This window comes from Nuphar pumila, chromosome 6 (assembly GCF_984573655.1).
Source record: "Nuphar pumila chromosome 6, dmNupPumi1.hap1.1, whole genome shotgun sequence".
Taxonomy (NCBI): domain Eukaryota; kingdom Viridiplantae; phylum Streptophyta; class Magnoliopsida; order Nymphaeales; family Nymphaeaceae; genus Nuphar; species Nuphar pumila.
The window spans coordinates 129,897,527-129,915,659 of record NC_143254.1 but is presented as its reverse complement, the minus strand read 5'-3'; the positions used below and the strand labels follow the sequence as shown (position 1 = coordinate 129,915,659).

Genomic DNA, 18,133 nt, shown 5'->3' with positions numbered 1-18,133 from the left:
GCCAAGCAGGTACAAATATAGAGTGTGTGCCATCACCATATCGTCAATTCCCATTTGATCTGATGTAGCAGCCACCTTGGGAGTTCTATTCTCTTTCGTTACTTCTGTTTAATAGCAACAACACAGTGGTTCCCGTTCTTTGCTACCTTTATTGATATGAATTTCTTTTAGTTCCATCAACCTATGTGAAGTTACCCGTTTGTATGAATCTCTTATTTTCATTGAAGGCCCCACAACTCAAAGTTTCATAACAAAAGTGTCCCCAAAACTTTCCACCCTTTCCACTTCAAATTCAAGGATCCTGAAAAATTCAAACTCCCGCTGGTGCTGGTCATAAATAACCCAAAAATTCAGCAGCTCTCAACTAAAAATATCTCAGTCAAGGGCCATCCTAGAAACAATAATTATACCCGAATAATTTCCATGATGCTCCTTTTGGTATCTCAATTCTGGACGGCATAGATTGATGGAAAATCAGGCTTTGAGTGTGTCGCTGCACCTGGCTGCCCTCCATCTGCTTTTAGGCTCCACAACTGACAGGCTGTCAGTCAAAGATGGAGGGAGGTTAAGAAGCACACTCAACGTGTGCAATACTGATCTGCCCTCCAACCATATTCATAGACCAACCTGCTTTAGCGATCCGTCTTAAACAAAAATAGCCATCAAATTTAAAAGAAAAAAACAACATAGATGATCCAAAAAACCAAAACTAGGGATGTAAATGTCACCAATACCAATACCCTATTCGACGGATGTTGGCTAAATGAATTGGGATCCGGATTTAGATTCTGCTCGTACCAGATTGTTTTTTTTAGATGTAAACAGATTCGAATATACATAAAATTCGAATTTTTATCAGACTCGATAGCGAAAAATCAAAACTATATCTGTATTCCATTATAAATTTATAATCCCATATAATTTTGGTTTACCAAATGCAATGGAAGATGAAATCTGATTCATTAACATCCCTAACAAAAAAACGAAAACATCACCAATCCCCACCCTTCTCCTCCTCTCCCCCGGCCCCCAATCCCTACCTTCCATCCCTATTCTTCCCATCTTCCCACCATGGTCACTGAAACAGAAGCAGCTCAGAAGGCTACTGATCTAAAGGTGGGTGTCACTACCCCCACAATCAGAGGCTTCCGCTACAACTCGCCGTTAACGCAGGTGGTTCTGATCGGCCTGGTCTGTTTCTGCTGCCCGGGCATGTTCAACGCCTTGAGCGGCATGGGTGGTGGCGGCCAGGTCGACCACACCGCTGCCAACAACGCCAACAATGCCCTCTATACCACCTTCGCCGTTTTCGGCGTCCTCGGTGGTGGATTCTACAACGTTCTCGGCCCCCACCTCACCCTCTTCGCCGGCTGCTCCACTTACGTCCTCTACGCCTGCTCCTTCCACTACTACAACCACCACAAGGACCAGGCCTTCACCGTAGTCGCGGCGCTGTCCTTGGCATCGGCGCTGGGATCCTTTGGGCCGGCCAGGGCGCCATCATGACCTCTTACCCGCCTTCCGGCATGAAAGGCACCTACATCTCTATTTTCTGGAGCATATTCAACTTGGGTGGTGTCGTTGGTGGCTTGATTCCCTTCATTCTCAACTACCATCGAACCGCCCCCTCTGTGAATTACATTGGTTTCATGGCGTTCATGTCGCTGGGAGCGCTCCTCAGCCTCAGTATTCTTGCTCCCAACAGCGTAATTCGCGACGACGGCAGTCGCCCGGCGATGGTTAAGTACTCGAATCTGTCTAAGGAAGCCTTGTAGATTATGAAATTGTTCATGAATTAGAAGATGTTGATGATTGTCCCTGCGGCATGGGCTAGCAATTTCTTCTACAGCTACCAGTTTAACAATGTGAATGGGTTGTTGTTCACTCTGAGGACCAGGGGATTGAACAATGTGTTATACTTTGGGGCTCAGATGTTGGGGGTCTGTTGCAATTGGCTACGTTCTGGATTTTAGTTTTAGGAGCAGGAGGACCAGGGGATTTGTTGGAGTCGGGATCGTCGCAATCATGGCTATGGCGATGGCGATTTGGGCCGGCGGTCTCGCGAAGCAGTTACAGTATTCTTTGGATAACAAGCCAGAGTTGCTGGATTTTAAGGACGGGAGGCGGTTCGCTGGACCGTTTGTGCTCTACTTCTGCTATGGTTTGTTGGACGCCATGTTTCAGAGCTTGTGTTATTGGGTGATTAGAGCACTGGCTGATGATACTCAGACTCTTAGCAGGTATTGGTTTTTATTTTATTTTAATTTTTTCCTTTTTTCAGTTCAGTTTGAAGGTTTTCTTGTTGATGGTGTTCTTGATTGGGACTAAAAAGATTGGTACCAGTAATGTCATGATTTGATACTTTCATGCTTTCATTTTGTTGTTATTTGGATGGAAATAGCGTTCCCTCTTTCTGTTAGTGGATATTTTCTACTTAATGTCCATGAAGTACAACTGTGTGCGTCTCTTTTTCATGGCTTGTATTTCGTAATTTGAAATTAGAAAAGCTGAATTTGGTTTTGAGATTGGGAATTGTACCAAGTAGCGTAGGACTACCTTATTTGAGTCTTTTGAAGGATAGGTTGCTTGAATTGAATTTATTTGATGTCTTGCATATGTGCCAAATTGGCTTGAATTGCCACTGTCGGAAAACAGAATTAGATTTGAAATGAGCTGTTTAAACGAGTAGAATTTTAATTTTGTATGCTTGAATCACATCTGAGAACTGAATTTGGTTGACGTCTTGCGGATATGCCACATTGGCTACAATTGCCACAGTCCGAACACAGAATTAGATTTGAAATGAGCTGTTTAATTGGGTAGAATTTGCTATGCTTGAATCACATCTGAATTTGAGTTTTGGATGATATTTCTTTGGGACTCTTCAAGCTGCATTTTGAGCTTATTGGTGCTATTTGGTCTTTGATAATGCCAGGTATAGTGGATTCTACAAGGGTGTGCAGAGTGCAGGAGCAGCAGTGGCTTGGCAGGTAGACACACATAAGACGCCATTGCTATCACAGTTGATAGTGAACTGGTCACTTACCACCATCAGCTTCCCATTGCTGATAGTACTAATTGTATTCGCTGTAAAAGATGAGACAGGCGAGGATGGAGCTTCTCTACCAACCAGCAGTGCACATTAAAGCACAAAGTATTGAGATGGTCTAAGGAAGCTGCACAGAACACGGGAACTACCTCAGGTGCTGCTTTTTTTGTGGATCATGTGAAGTTCTCTTTGTGGGTCTTTTTAGTTTCATGGGATTTGGATTGTGAATATAGCAGGCTGTAAAAGTTTAGTCTATCTAGCATTGCAAGCTAGCAGTCCATTCTCTGTGGATTCATTGTTTCCTTTTGGAATTTCTATTATGTAAATTTTCAATTGGTAAATGGACTTGGCCTATTTCTTTATGTTCAATGACAAATCCGAACGGATGCCTTGCAGAGGTAAAAGCTGATAATAACATCATTTTCTTTGGCTTCTTTTGCTTGGGGCCTTTGTTTGTTTGTGCGACCAATAAGTCAAGCTTTGAAAACGAAGGAAAACTTGGTGGTCTTGGGATCTCCTCTTCCCTACCAATGTCAAACTTGTCACTTCAAATCTGTGGCTGGAACCTGATTTTAGGAGAGAGGGTATGGGGTTTCTAAGTCTGTTAGGATCTTTCAAATTCCTAATTCTGCCAATTGTTTTATTCTGAGAAGTGAAGAGATTAATTTTGGCTCCTCCAGTTGGCTTAGATTTCTACTTATAATGCTGGGCCATTAAGTTGCAAACCACCAAATTTCAGTCATTTGGATGGAGGTTCTTTAAATTCAAAAATTGCCAATCTGCTAAAAAAAAATGCCAAGAGGTCAACTTGCCCATTATTATTAACTTCTTTTAAGGATCCCATTATTATTAACTTCTTTTAAGGAAAAGTGTCCAATCACCAACTGCACACTGGCAAACTTGTGATTGGTGAAACCAATGTTGTCAGGGTGCGTATCAGCCGATACTTATCTCATTGCCAGAAAATCTATACGATACTGACCTGAATCGGTTATTTTCTAATAAATGTAAAAACTTGTTAAAAATTAAAATTTAATATTATTTTAATAGTTTTAACACATGTCACATTCTAAATGACACGTAATATTTTTTAATTATTTTTTGGCCGATTTAGAATGATACACCTGAATCGTTCGCCAAAAGATACAGGTCCGATTCGGAAACTGACAACATTGGGTGAAACCCTTGAGGTTCCACCTGCCCGCTCGAGAATACACTCAGCTTCAACGTAGCGCAGGGGTGCCTCCCACGGGTTTTGAACTCAAGTGGAATTTAATCAATCTATGGCAAGGCACAATTCTTTAATGTATTGGAGTTTTTTTCAGCAAAGGTATTAAAAACCTATTTATGTATAAAATAGGTTTTATGCCTCAATTTTTTTCTTTTTTCTGTCCTGCGTACCTACTACATGACAAAAGTTAAAAATGGTAAAATATTGTTTTTCATAAACTCGCGAGAAAAGGACATTTGCAATTTTAGTAGTTTGAGTTTCACTGAAATTTCATAAATAAATTTATGTGATTTCTAGAGTTTTAGCATAAAAAATCTACGATTTTGGATTTAAGTTGGTATTGGACATAGCTGATGGGGGGGTACAATTTTATTGCAAATATGCCTAAATTGGCAGTTGTGAAGGGTAAAAAGGTCCCAACGATGTCGGATATATGTGATTTTGAATATCAGAACATAAAAAATTATATGGTTTTTAGGAATCGGGTAAAATTACCCATAAAATACGGTCATTTTCCGTTTATGATTTCTAGAGTCAACATAATGTGATAGTGCCATTACCAAATGCTATCCTGCAAATCAATAAGACTAGATAAGAGACTTAAAATACTTGTGAAGTCCTCGTTGTTAAAGTTTGCTCGCTGGTCAAGTAATAAAGCCCAATTGATGAGCTAAATAAAAGTGTCTTCAGAGTGATGCCAATGAAAAGCATAACAGGGGTTTGTTATCAAATGAAAAAGATGCCACAATATTCTCTGCCTTCTTAAAAAGGAATCTTCGGAAAGGCGTGATCAACGTGCCAGGAGCATCTTGGGATAGTTGTATATCCACAACAGTACACTCAAAAAATGAGGTCTGAACTGGTGGAATTAGGTGCAGTTGGAATCCAATTTCCATCAAAATTTGGCCATCAAAACAGGGGAAAAGAAATAAATTTTGATGGGAAATGGCCCAATTACATCCAATTCCAAGACTCCAAACAAAAATACCATCCTTAGCATGATATCGATTAAGAATGAAGCATGTTCTCTCATTGGCATAAAACAGAACACAATTTTCATTTTTTTTTCCAACAGTTCAGCACATTCAGATAAACTAAAAGACAATCCACTTGATCATTGAATAATAAAAAATTCGCCTGCTTATGTGCAAAGTGCAAACCATGCTAAATGATCCCACACACACAGAATCATTAGACGAGGATAGAAGAGGCTAAAGCCTGGATGCATTCTAAAAGATTTCTTCACAAAAATACATTCAAGAGATGAAGCATCAAAAGCGACGATCAGCTAACCCCAAATCTCGAAGCTCCCAGAGAGGCCGGCTCTCCTGATTGATATCGTCTCTGATTGAACGCTGGATTGGTTTAATCACAAAGAAATACTGAAGATTCCAAAACAAGCAGTGAATCAGTTGTCCACAGATTCATCAAATTGTAACACATTTGCATAATAACAAAAGAATACCTGAAGTGCCAGGATAAGAGGTATCCAAAGCTTTCCTCTCTCATTTGGGTTGGGGCCTTCAATTAGTTTCTTATCAACCAGAATTGATTTGCTTCCATTTGAAATGACATGAACAATTTCTTCAACCAAGGTTGGAAGCCAGACAGTACCGTTGGGAAGAACCTGTACATATGCAGCTGCTTAACTAAAAGAGAGCAGGGTGCAGATAAAGAAAAAGAAAGGAGAAAAGAAATTAAGAGCCACAAAATAAAATACCTTTTCACCAAGATCATTTGTCTCACATCTCCCACTGTTCTCAACCAAAACAACTGGAATCGGGTGGTTCTACACAAGCAGGTAGAGTTAGAAATTTTGACGACTTTGCAAAGCATTTACCAGAAAATGACTAGTAAAAATATGAATCGTGACAAGCTTTAACTATTTGCTTCAAGGAACTGTCAATTACAATGACTGAGAAGATATTAACTAGCTGAAATATACTTTGAAGCAAACAATTTAGCGAAAAAAAAATTGTAGTTTATTTCTCAGCTGCTCCTATGGAAGTGACATTCTGCGTGCTATTTATTTAGCTTCCTCTCCGCATTTCTTATCTGCAACATGGTGGATCTTGGAAGCTTCAGCAAGTCAAGCCTGGAATCTCACCTAGTATGACCAATTCCTCGGGCCTATCATGTGTAATGAAACCACAATACAAGAACAAGCACAAAACCACTAAGGGCAAAATACAAGCCACTAATGGGCACACCTCACAAGTATCACTCAAGAGCACAATAACATAAAAAAACAATCTTTATTAGCTTGTGAGAATGCTTAAAAAAACATACATGAGAAGGGGACAAGAGGTCCCATTTATAGGCAAACCACAAGGACCAAGAGGGCCCCAATCTAGCCATTGGGAGCTCCCAATGGCTAGAAAATTAGAAATATAGTCCTCTAACCGTTGGGGAACTCCCAATGGCTATAAGGTCAAAAGATCTAAAAGCCCATGGCAAAAAACTAAAAGAAAAACAGAAAAATAAAAAAGAATAATGGGCAGAACCTATTACAAAATGCCCCTAAAGGGCATTACCTATTACAAGCCAAAAAGGATGATATATATATATATATATAGGGAAATGGAATCCTACAAAATACAAAACCTACTAAATGAAACATGAAAGTGGATTTTCATGAATTTCTGGTGTTTTTTTGAATTTTTGACTGTACAAATGTGATCTATATGCTTGTTTTTATGGGAATCACTTCTTGGAACATTTCATTATGCATAGATAGTTTTTTATAAGGTTTCAAAAATCAATAGCCTACAATTTTCATAAAATTTTGAGACTCCACATGCCAATTTTTCCATCCAAAATGCATAATCAAAGTGTTGATTTCTAGTAAATCAATTGTGTTGAACACATCTATGGGGTCAAAATTTCGAAAAGAAACCGAAAATCCACTGTCATGTTTTATTCAGCAGGTTTCCATTTCCCTATATATATATATATATATATAACATCCTCCTCAATATGACGGTGAGATAACCAAAAGTTCGTTAAGAAGAAAGAAAAATCGAGGTGATGACAAGGCTTTGGTGAAGAAATCCGCAAGTTGATACTTCAATGTGACATAAGGAAGTTCAATAGTTCCTTTAAGAAACTCCTCTTGAATATAATGATTGCCCATCTCTATGTGCTTTGTTCGTTCATGGAAGGTGTGGTTGCTTGCAATGTAGCTAGTGTTCTTGTTATTGCAACACATCTTCGGTGGAGTGAAAATGATGACACCCATATCTTTGAGCAGACTGTGGTAGTTGTCATCACCCCGTATTCGGCTTCAGTAAAGGAAAGCGACACTTTCTGTTGCTTCTTACACCTCCATGATATAAGCGCGTCACCAAGAAACACACAATAACCTGTAGTAGAAATACGATCGTTGGGATTGCCTCCCCAATCTGAGTCAATATAAGCAATTAGATTAAAGAAAGAATAATAGGATAAAAAAACATTTTTGTTATTATACCTTTCAAGTATTTGATAATATGCATGACTGCTGTCATATGGACTGATGTAGGCGCATGCTAAAATTAACTTGCACCTCGAACTACATCTGCTATATCAAGTCTAGTAATAGATAAATATGTAAGAAATCCAATCAACTGATGGTAGGGAATATGATCTTCCAATGGAGTGCCATTATTAGCCCTCGTCTTTGCGTTGATCACTTTTGGAGTATCTACTTCTGTTTCATTAGTCAAGTTTGATCTAACAATTATTTCTGATGCAAGTTTCATCTAAGAAAGTACATATCTTCTCAGGGAATAAGCAACATCGATACCTAAAAATACCTTAAAAAACCAAGGTCAAACATATCAAAATTTCTTTTAAGAATATTTTTAATCTCTTCAATACTCTTTTTATCACTTCTAGTGATAATCATACCATCAACATACAATAATAAGATAATTATACTGTTTCATATATTTCTAACAAAAAGAGTAGTGTCAATATAACATGAGATAAAATCACTATAAAAAACAACTTTACTAAATCGATCATACCAAACCTTCGAGACCTGTTTAAGACCATGAAAAGTTTTTTTTAAGTTTGAGAACTTTACTTTTTTCAATGTTAAACCCAGGCGGAGGATCCATATAAACCTTTTCAAAGGTTATCATTAAGAAATATATTCTTGACATTTAACTGATAAATGGGCCATTGTTTGATACATGCTAAGGCAATTAAGGTCCTAACACTATTCATCCTAGCGACATGAGCAAAAGTTTCTTCATAGTCAATTTCATATTCTTGTGAATATCCCTTGGCAACCAATCTAGCTTATACCTTTCTAAGGATCTATCACTCTTGGTCTTGACTTTAAAAACCCATCAACAACCTATAACCCTTTTTCCTATGGGTAAATGAAGAGCTTCTAATTCCAACCTCACAACATCTATCCAATCGGGGGTTTGTTTAGCTTCATTGTAATTTGAGGTTCATGATAAGAATGAATCATTAGGCAAGCCCTATACCTTCGGGAAAAAGATTCGTAGGACATAAATTTATTCAGAGGCTGAGAGGTCCTTTGAGACTTTCCAATCAAGGGTTCTATTATAAGTTCTTCTAAAGATTGAACTTAGGAATATTTTTCAAACACACATGGTTGACCCTCACCTTCACGCCGGGTATAAATACATATTTCATTAAGAGAATTATCCCTATTCACATCAATAGAAATTTCCTCATCAAACAATTCAAGATTATTATAATCATTTGTACTATAAATCAAATAGGAAAAGTAGTCTACTTCCCCCTTAGGTTTGTTTTTATCAGATCCATTTTGATCTTCAAAAAATGTTACATTTCTTGAAATATATAATGTATCATTTTTGAAATCATAATACCTATATCACTTTTGGTTTTCACCATATCTAATAAAAGCATACTCAATAGCTTTTGGTGAAAGCTTGTCATTTCCTTAAAAGAGCAAAACATTTGCATAAAAAAACTCATAATCTTTTAAAATCCAGAGTTATTTTGAACATTTTTTCAAAAGGAGAAGCATTTTTAAGGGAAGAGGAAGGCATTCTATTAATTAGATACAAAGTGGCTAGCGCGGCTTCAACCCCAATTTTTTTTTGAACATCCCTTAAAATTAGTAAGGTTCTGGTTGTTTCAATTATATATCTATGCTTCCTTTCGCAAAATCATTTTGTTGTAGAGTTTTTAGGAAAAACATTTGATATAAAATCCCATTTTATTTTAAATAACTTTGAAATTCATTTGACATATACTCTCCACCCAAATCTGATCAAAGAATGCAAATATTAGTTTGAAATTGATTTTTGACAAGTATGTGAACATCTTTAAACAATGAGAAAATATCTGATTTAAACCTAAGTAGATCCATGCATATCTAGTATAGTCATCAACGAAAATAACAAAATAGGAATATCTCCCTTTTGACAAGACCAGGGTTATCGAAAGCGCCATAGGGCATGGGGAAGCGTGCTTTCCTAAAGCGCATTTCAAAAGCGCAAAATGTGGCACTTCCGAAACGTGCTGGGAAGTGCCAAAAAAAATTGGGAAGCAACTTTCCATTTAGGGGAAGCTCGCTTCCCCCTCAATTCCCCTTCTTTTTTCATTTTTTTGTGTTTTCATTTTTATTTATTTTTCTTTTTTCTCTTTTTCGTTTTCCCCTCACTTCTTAGGTCGCTTCCAGTTCGCTTCTCTTCTCGCTTCCGAGACGATTCTTGGTTCGCTTCGAAGTTGTCCTATACTTCTCGCTTCTTAAAATTTTGAAAGTGCCTCGCTTTCTGCTTCCGCTTCCCGAATCACTTCCCGCTCTGCTTCCCTGACTAACAACTCTGGACACAATCGGTGTCAGTCCCCATACATCCGAATGCACCAACTCGAAAAGCCTTTTAGAAACAAAGCTACTATTTGGAAATAGAGAAGAATGTATCTTTCCAAGAATGCAATCATTACAAAAAGTTTACAAAAAAGGGAAAAGATACAATTTTGAGGAACTAGGATGACCAAGTCTTTTGTGTCAAGTAACTATATCATTGTTCTGAACATTATTACAAAAATATTTGTTTGGGAGACAAAAAATCCATGTAGCAGAAGTCGCCTCTACTATGGCCATGCTCAATCAGCTATGCGGACCGGAGTTCCAGCACAAAGCAATCTGTAGGTGAAAAGAAAACTCTACAACCATGGTTGAAAATTTGAGAAACAGAAAATAAATTTACAACCATGGTCAAAAATTTGATAAACATAAAATAAATTTAAGTTTAATTTTGGGAACAAAAAATTCTTTAGAATTGTTCAAAACCTTTTTTATATTTTCAATTCCCTCGACTTCCAAAGATGTTCCATCGGTGTTGAAATAAAACCGTTATGAGAGTTGGCGCAATGATCGGATAGAAGGGATGCATTAGGTGTCATGTGAAAAGAAACACCCAAATCAACTTAGAGGAGTTGATGATGAGACCACGTCACAAGACGTGGATGGGGTAGAGGAGTTAAATTTCAAAAAATGCTAAAGAGCTTCCGCCAATTGAGCAATGGATAAGCCTTTAAGATTTCCACCTTTCTTTGAATCTTCACTTGATTTGGTTGATTTTTCTCCAACGATGACCACCTTTCTTTTAAGCTTATGACAATCAAGTTTGATATGTCCCCGATCTATTACAAAAGTGACAAATGATTTTCCTTGCCCCACTATTGTTCGGCCTTCCAAAGTAAGGAGATTTGTATGTCCTTAGTTTATTCCCTAGTCTTAAGGCGACATGCACCTCATCAACCTCCTTTGTCATTGAGAGACGAGTTTCTTCTTGACATAACTTGGCTAATGCTTCATTTAGAGAAGGAGAGGTTCTATGGAGTAGAGAAACCCAAAAGTGCTGAAATTTCAGGCGAAGACCGTGAATGAATTAAAAGAAATGTTGTTTCTTGATTTGACATTGCCTCAACTCAATGGCCGCTCCTTCTCATTGTGGTTCAGGGAGTGCAAGCTCATCCCACAAGGGAGATAAAGTACTATAGTAATCACGTACTCTCAAGTCCCCTTGCTTAGTAGATCTAACTTTTTCTTGCAAAAAATATTGCCTAGAAAGGTCCTTTTGAGTATACATGCCTTTCATAAAAATCCAAGCCTTATTGACTTTCTTGAATTTGGTAAAGTTGACACAAATTTTTAGCTTAACATTGCTCATAAACCATGCCAATATATTTTTAGCTTAATATTGTTCATAAACCATGCCAATATCTTGTTATGCTAACATTTCCAATCTTCCATCTTTATTTGAAACTCTTGAATGGATTTTTCTCTTTATTCTCCACTAAGAGCCTTCTCATGATCTCCCTACTTCTTGGTGGGTTTGAGTTGTGGCTCGAGAACATCATATAGTTTGAAGCCACCCACATCATAGTCCTTTGAGGTGGTTCTCCATGGCAGCCACCCACATCATATAGTTTAAACCATTCATTTTGAATGATAGTTCAATCTTTGAGTCCTTTTCGACCATAACGAAGAGGAGATAAGAGAAGAAGGGCTGTGAATGAATGTTGATGAACATGATCACCATAAGCACTTGATTACATGAGGACCATGATCAATAAGGCCTAAAGGTGTAATCACCAAGGCTCTTATACCATATAATGAAACCACAATACAAGCACAAGCACAAAGACACTAATGGGCACACCTCATAAGTATCACTCAAGTCCACAAAACATAAAAAAAAATCTTTATTAGCTTGTGAGAATGCTTAAGAAAAGCATACATGAGAAGGGGACAAGAAGTCCCGTTTATAGGCAAACCACAAGGGCCAAGAGAGCCCCAATCTAGCTCTTGGGAGCTCCCAACGGCTAGAAATATAGCCGTTAAGGAACTCCCAATGGCTATAAGGTCAAAAGACCTAAAATCCCATGGCAAAAAAATAAAAGAAAAAACAGAAAAATGAAAAAGGAATAATGGGCAGAACCTAATATAAAATAACCAAAATGTCCCTAAAGGGCATCATTACCTATTACAAGCCAAAAGGATGATATAAATATAGGAAAATGGAAACCTACAAAGTACAAAACTACTAAATGAAACATGATAGTGGATTTTCATGAAGACCTAAAAACCCATGGCAAAAAAATAAAAGAAAAAATAGAAAAATAAAAAAGAAATAAAGATATTAAATCTGCCCCTAATGGGAAGAATCTATTACAAAATGACCAAAATGCCCCTAGAGGGAATTACCTATTACAAGCCAAAATGGATGATATACATACTTGTATATATATTATATATTTATTTATATATGTATATATATATATATATATATATATATATATATTTAACATTATGGATATCTCTTTGGAATGGTCAAATCTGTAACTTCCAGTACCACCCATCCTTAAGTGACAAAGAGGACGATGCAGACAGCATTTTACACTGTTACATCTATCTGACACAATTGTAAACCCTGAATATACAGATTGTTGACTGGAGGAAACACCTAAGAAACATCAATGGTTGGCCAGCAATCAATGCTGAGGATTACAAACTATGTCAATCAGAAAACAAAGAAACTCGGGCTGAATAATCTGAAGGAAACAATATCAAAGAAAGGTGCCAAAGGACCACTTATTATTATGTTAAAGGTATCTGTGACGATTGATCAGTCAAATGAGCATTTGACTGATCATAAAATAAGATGGACCAAATCTTGTAGCCCTTTGAAAGGAGTGTACCTCCAAAACCAAAGAAGAGCCCCCTCCCCCCCCCCCCCCCCCCGATCTTAAGTGTAAAATTGGTACCTCCCGCACAAAGCAGCAGCTGGATCAATATGTGCCCTAAAGAGCAACAGCATTGAGCCATTGATTAATGCACACATGAAGGTAGAAAAGGTTTACTATAACCATATGACCTAAAACTATATTTTACAAAAAAATCTTGCCTTTAACACGGTAGTTCACCAAATATTAGTTTCTTCAAAAGATACAAATTGTTGAAAAAACTAATTTGTAAATTCATATTTTGACCTCTTCCATTTTCCAATTAATTTTGTACTTTAAGATTTCTTAGATACTTGTATGTACACCAGTTAAGACAAAAGTATGAATCTGATGACCCCTACATTGTTTTTGTCATATTGTCACTTTCAACTTTCACCACTCTGTGAAGGAGTCAATTGCCCATTTCTTTGCTTTTGAACTTCTTGTAAGCAAATGTTTGAATTTTTATGTTTTGGATCATCCAATTGTGATATACAAGCAGGTTTTATCGAGAGCATAAAAAATCAATAATCTATGATGTAGCAGAATTACATGTTCTCAAAATTCATCTTTTATGTAGAAACACAACTCAGTGCAAGGTGTGATTCCTAATACATGAGTTAATGAAACCTGATGAACTTTGCAACAGCTAATATTCTTTCACTAGGTAGTAAGAAGCCAACAAAAGCCATTTTTTTCCCGTGTGTGTGTCACCTAGGACATTGAAAGGAAAATTTCTTGGGATATTAAAGGTTTTTTAACAAATCTCAAGAAATATAAAATGAAAAGATATTGATGATAATAAAACATAGGACAAGAAAAGGTTTCAGGTTTTATCTTTTTAATCCCATTGAGTTGTCTTTTCCCCTGCAAGACACCTAAAGGAATTTTCCAAACTGCCTAAATATGCAAATAGAAAGTGGAAAAAGTTTTAAATGTGAAAAAACAAAGGATAGGAGAAAAAACAGATTCAAACTTAACAAATAACAAAAAAACAACAAAGGTTCTGAGTCCTGACATTACAGTGATAATAATATGGCAATAAGATTAGGATATTTCTAACTTCATAATATACTACTAATATTGTAATATTTGTCTCGTTAAATGATTTTGCTAATATTTAACAATATCATGTTCTAAAACATCAGTGATATCACCATTTTAATCTTTGGATGTTATGTCAATTACTTAGGAATTCTTTCACAAACTCTTGCAAAATGCATCCAAATAACCTGCCTCCCATCTTTTTGTGCACTACATATAGAAGCTTGTTCTTTGTCTTCTCCCCAAACAATACCCTGTTTATAAAAAATGATATTTCTACTATCGATCTCCTCAGAAAGTTATCCATCTCCACCTGTTATGACATGGCCATCACCATTGCCTCTTATTGTCACTAAACTGTCCATGATGGAAAAGGATCTTGTGCTGCTGACTAATCTCATGCATGAAGATATAAGCAAAATCACTATCCAAATAATACATTGAACTTCACATGGATACAGATATAGGGGTGCAATAGGTTATAGGACAGGCATAAATGATAAAACATGTAAATTTTCAAAGAAAGGTGTACAGGTATGTATTGAAAGTACACAGCAGTACCAAATGCCAATAACAGATGGTACCAAATATGGTACCATGCCCATATCAAAGTAGTGAAGTGACTAGTTCTAACAACTTTTTAGCATATAGAATATGCGGAAAGGATATATCCCCTTCCTTTTAATTTTTCAAGTGGGTACTGCAGTGATGAAGAGCTTAAATAGATGGTTAACCAATATGACAGCTTTATCAATGAATCTAAGAAAGAAAAAGAAAAGGAAACAAGGAATTGGTCTCCTCACATGCTTTATAAATCCAAAGTGTATGAGACTGCTTAATTGGCTTTATCTTATCCAGCCATTCCATTTCAACAATGTATTTCTCCAACTAACAGTCCATTTATACAAAACTACACAAGAAACTTCAAAAATTTCTGTGAACGAATTCCACAGGTCAATCCCTTTATCAGAGTTGCTAACTTTTCAACTTTGACACTCATGCATGACATACTTACTACCTGCTCCTACATAATATAATTAAGACCCACTACATACAGCTCATCATCTTACCATGATGAAAAAAATCATAACCATGTAATTGACCTCCTCAAACTTATGCATTCAATGAACCACTTTATGATGCCTATGGCAATCCGCCAAACTCACTCTCAATATAAGAGCATCATCTAAAATGGCATCTCACACTCCTCCAGTTTTCTGAAGCTCCACTCCCCGCCTATAAACCCCATGAAGGTTCACCAAACAATTAACTGTTTTAATTCTTCAACATTTTCACTGCCTCAAGAAAAGGAACTTACATAGATGAACTTGACAAGCTTAAAGCAGCGGTAAAACATCCTAAAGTTATCTGGCTCGAGATATGTAAAGCCCCAAGTGGAATTAACCAGAGAAGATATATAAAGTAGTCATCCTATGAATGTGGTTGGGACAAGAATACTAGTTCCGGATCAAAATAGTTAGTGGGCAAAATGATCACTAACCTGACTTTTAAAAACACCAATTTGATCCATGAGTGCCCCTTGTTAAGATGTTGAACTAAGGTCAACTTGGCTTACAAAACATTCTATAAGACTATAACTCAACCACTGTGTTTTCCAGTGAAGACTTTTTTGTTTTTTAACCATGATAATTAGAAACTTAGAACTACAAAACGTCACATCTAAAAGGTAAATATCCCTATCCTTTTATCAAATACTTTTTACTTATTAAACTATGTTAATTTCATAGATAATATTATACAACAAAACGCAATGCACAAATTTCTCATATATAAACCTTCTTTCCTGTTTCTTGACAAAAAGACACTTAACCCTTTCCAAAGGATACGATAATCCTTAACTTGATACTTTTAACTATAGTAACTAGGTAGGTGACAATTAGACAAGATGATGCGTTTGGTTGATCTTTTCTATAGCTTTATTCAAACTCATATGTACAAAAGGTATTTCTTTTTTTTTAATCTTTTTCAGCCAGCAGCATGTTATCTATGTGAGCAAAGAAAGCTAAAAATATAACTTATTTAGGATGTATTAACATATCTGTCGCTTTTATCATTTTTATTTTTGACCTTAACAAAAAATTTGTGTCAAAATTATTTATCAAACCATTAATTTAACAGAGCCTGGACGTATCACACTCATGGACATGCCACTATTGAAACATAGGCAACACTTTCCAATTAAAGAATGCTGAGAGCCTAGCTAAATTAAAGTTCAGGATCACCTGAAATTCCTGCTTTCTTATTCGAGCTCCCAACCGGACAATCTTTAGAACTGCCTCTGATCTCTTCGACAAAAACTCATCATAACCCAATCCATCTGGAGGTGAAAGCTGTGCATGCGTGAGAACAACTAAACCCCTCCGCCATAAACCAATCCCGAAGGTTTCTGTGATAGCTTTCACAACCTGTCTGTCCAGGTTATCTACCCTGTAGCTATCTAACCGATCCACATACAGTAGAACATCGATAGTTTTGTTCAAAAGAAACCTGTCATTCCAATAAACTCGCTATCAATTGTAACATCCAAAACATCCAAAAAATAAACCTTGAAAAGAAACAAAATTCAGAAATTATGGCTTTGGTAAAATGAACATCATTCAGTTGACATATTTCAGAAAATATTCGTATCAATATCCTAAATTTTAACCGTTTTATGATCTCGAGAGCGTGTTCATTAACGTATCCCCCTTCGATAAGCCCGGGAGTGTCGATGATGTTTAATGTAAACCCCGCCCTCGTACGAGAACACATGATCGGCCGCAATGCCTCTCTCCACAGAAGAAAATTGAAACATAAGAAGAAAACACAAACGGGGCTGCTCTCAATGTATGACATGAGAAGCTTGATAACACCAAAACAAAGCTAGTCTCAACATTGCAATCCCCAACCTGGAAAGCACTGACTGAAGCAACCCGCTCGCCTAATATAGAGTTAACTGTAGAAGATTTTCCCACCCCACCTTTTCCCATCACAAGAATGGTCAATGTACTCACATTCTGTAAGCAAATTCCAAAAGCACAAAATGAACCAAATTGCAGGAGCTACACGATGGTTGTTATAACAAAAACAAAACAGAGATACCATAAAGCTAAATTTCACATGGGTGGCATCAAGCTTGTAGGAAAACCTCACCTCTTGCTTCAATTTTCCCAGCAAACCAAGCAATTTGTCCTGAGTTGCAGTTGGGAACTGCTGAATTCCCGTCCACTCGCGAATCAATTGAGAGGCCATTGAATACAAGAAGGAAGAGGGCAAACTAAAAGAAGGTACCTACAACCAATCATATAAACGGCCATGAGCTTTACAGAAACAAGCTTAATCAATTCGGACGTGACAAAGGCACCTAATTAAATCTGATGACAAACTATCGTCCCCTACAGATAGTCACAAAAAAATCCAGTCCAACGACTCTTTACTGTGAACCACACACACACACACACAGAAGTGACAAGAGGAATGAAACTTAGGGTTCTCGTCTTTCTTAGTTCATACCAGATATCCGTCGAGCTTCGGGACGACTCAGAGAGAGAGAGAGAGAGAGAGAGAGAGAGAGGGCTCCGGGGAGAAAGGGAGAAATTGTTGCCCTCAGTTATCAGAAGTAAGAAGGGTCCGAAGAAGGCCTTATCCGGGTTCCATCACGAGTTTCTCTCTCTCTCTCTCTCTCTCTCTTTTCAGGATTTTTTTCATTTAAAATCCTACTTTCTGCCGGATATTTCAGAAACAGTTTATATTTTCTTAAAAACATTTCAGTCCTAATGTTTTAAAATAATCTCGGAAAAATTGCTGATTTGCTATCAGTTGGCCGATTGATTGGCTGAAAAAATCAGGTGCAATGTAATTGCACACTTTTGGTGTGATTTCAATACGATTCATGGTCGATTCAGCTATTTTTTAATAAATATAAAAAAACAAAAAATATTTTTTAATATTATTTTAATGATTTTAACACATGAAGTTATGATTGACACGTAATAGTTTTTTTATTATTTTTGAGCCAACACACAACGATTCAGCTGAGTATCGATATCGTCCGATACAGCTGAATCAGCAGCCCAACTATTCAGGGC

General features: G+C 36.9%; 1 protein-coding gene and 1 pseudogene across 1 annotated transcript; one reads left to right on the top strand and one right to left on the bottom strand.

Annotated features, from left to right (window-relative positions):
- Window positions 1–1,071: 1,071 nt before the first annotated feature.
- LOC149836214 (UNC93-like protein 1 pseudogene) lies at window positions 1,072–3,146 on the top strand (annotated as a pseudogene).
- A 2,166-nt stretch (window positions 3,147–5,312) lies between these two features.
- On the bottom strand, window positions 5,313–17,662 carry LOC149836213 (translocase of chloroplast 34, chloroplastic-like). The gene is made up of 8 exons (XM_090009066.1): window positions 17,559–17,662; window positions 17,199–17,336; window positions 16,955–17,062; window positions 16,714–16,832; window positions 16,289–16,553; window positions 6,001–6,069; window positions 5,746–5,907; window positions 5,313–5,662 (listed from the first exon to the last, which is right to left on the bottom strand). Exons 2-8 carry the CDS (start codon window positions 17,295–17,297, stop codon window positions 5,552–5,554), a joined length of 933 nt encoding a protein of 310 aa, XP_089865192.1. The 5' UTR covers window positions 17,298–17,336; window positions 17,559–17,662; the 3' UTR covers window positions 5,313–5,551.
- Window positions 17,663–18,133: the final 471 nt, after the last annotated feature.

Coding starts and splice junctions, on each gene's coding strand:
- LOC149836213 (XM_090009066.1), bottom strand. CDS start 17,297: ATGGCCTCTCAATTGATTCGCGAGTGGACGGGAATTCAGCAGTTCCCA. Junction 17,063..17,198: donor TGGGAAAATTGAAGCAAGAG/GTGAGGTTTTCC, acceptor ATTTGCTTACAG/AATGTGAGTACATTGACCAT. Junction 6,070..16,288: donor TAAGAAAGCAGGAATTTCAG/GTGATCCTGAAC, acceptor CTGCTTGTGTAG/AACCACCCGATTCCAGTTGT.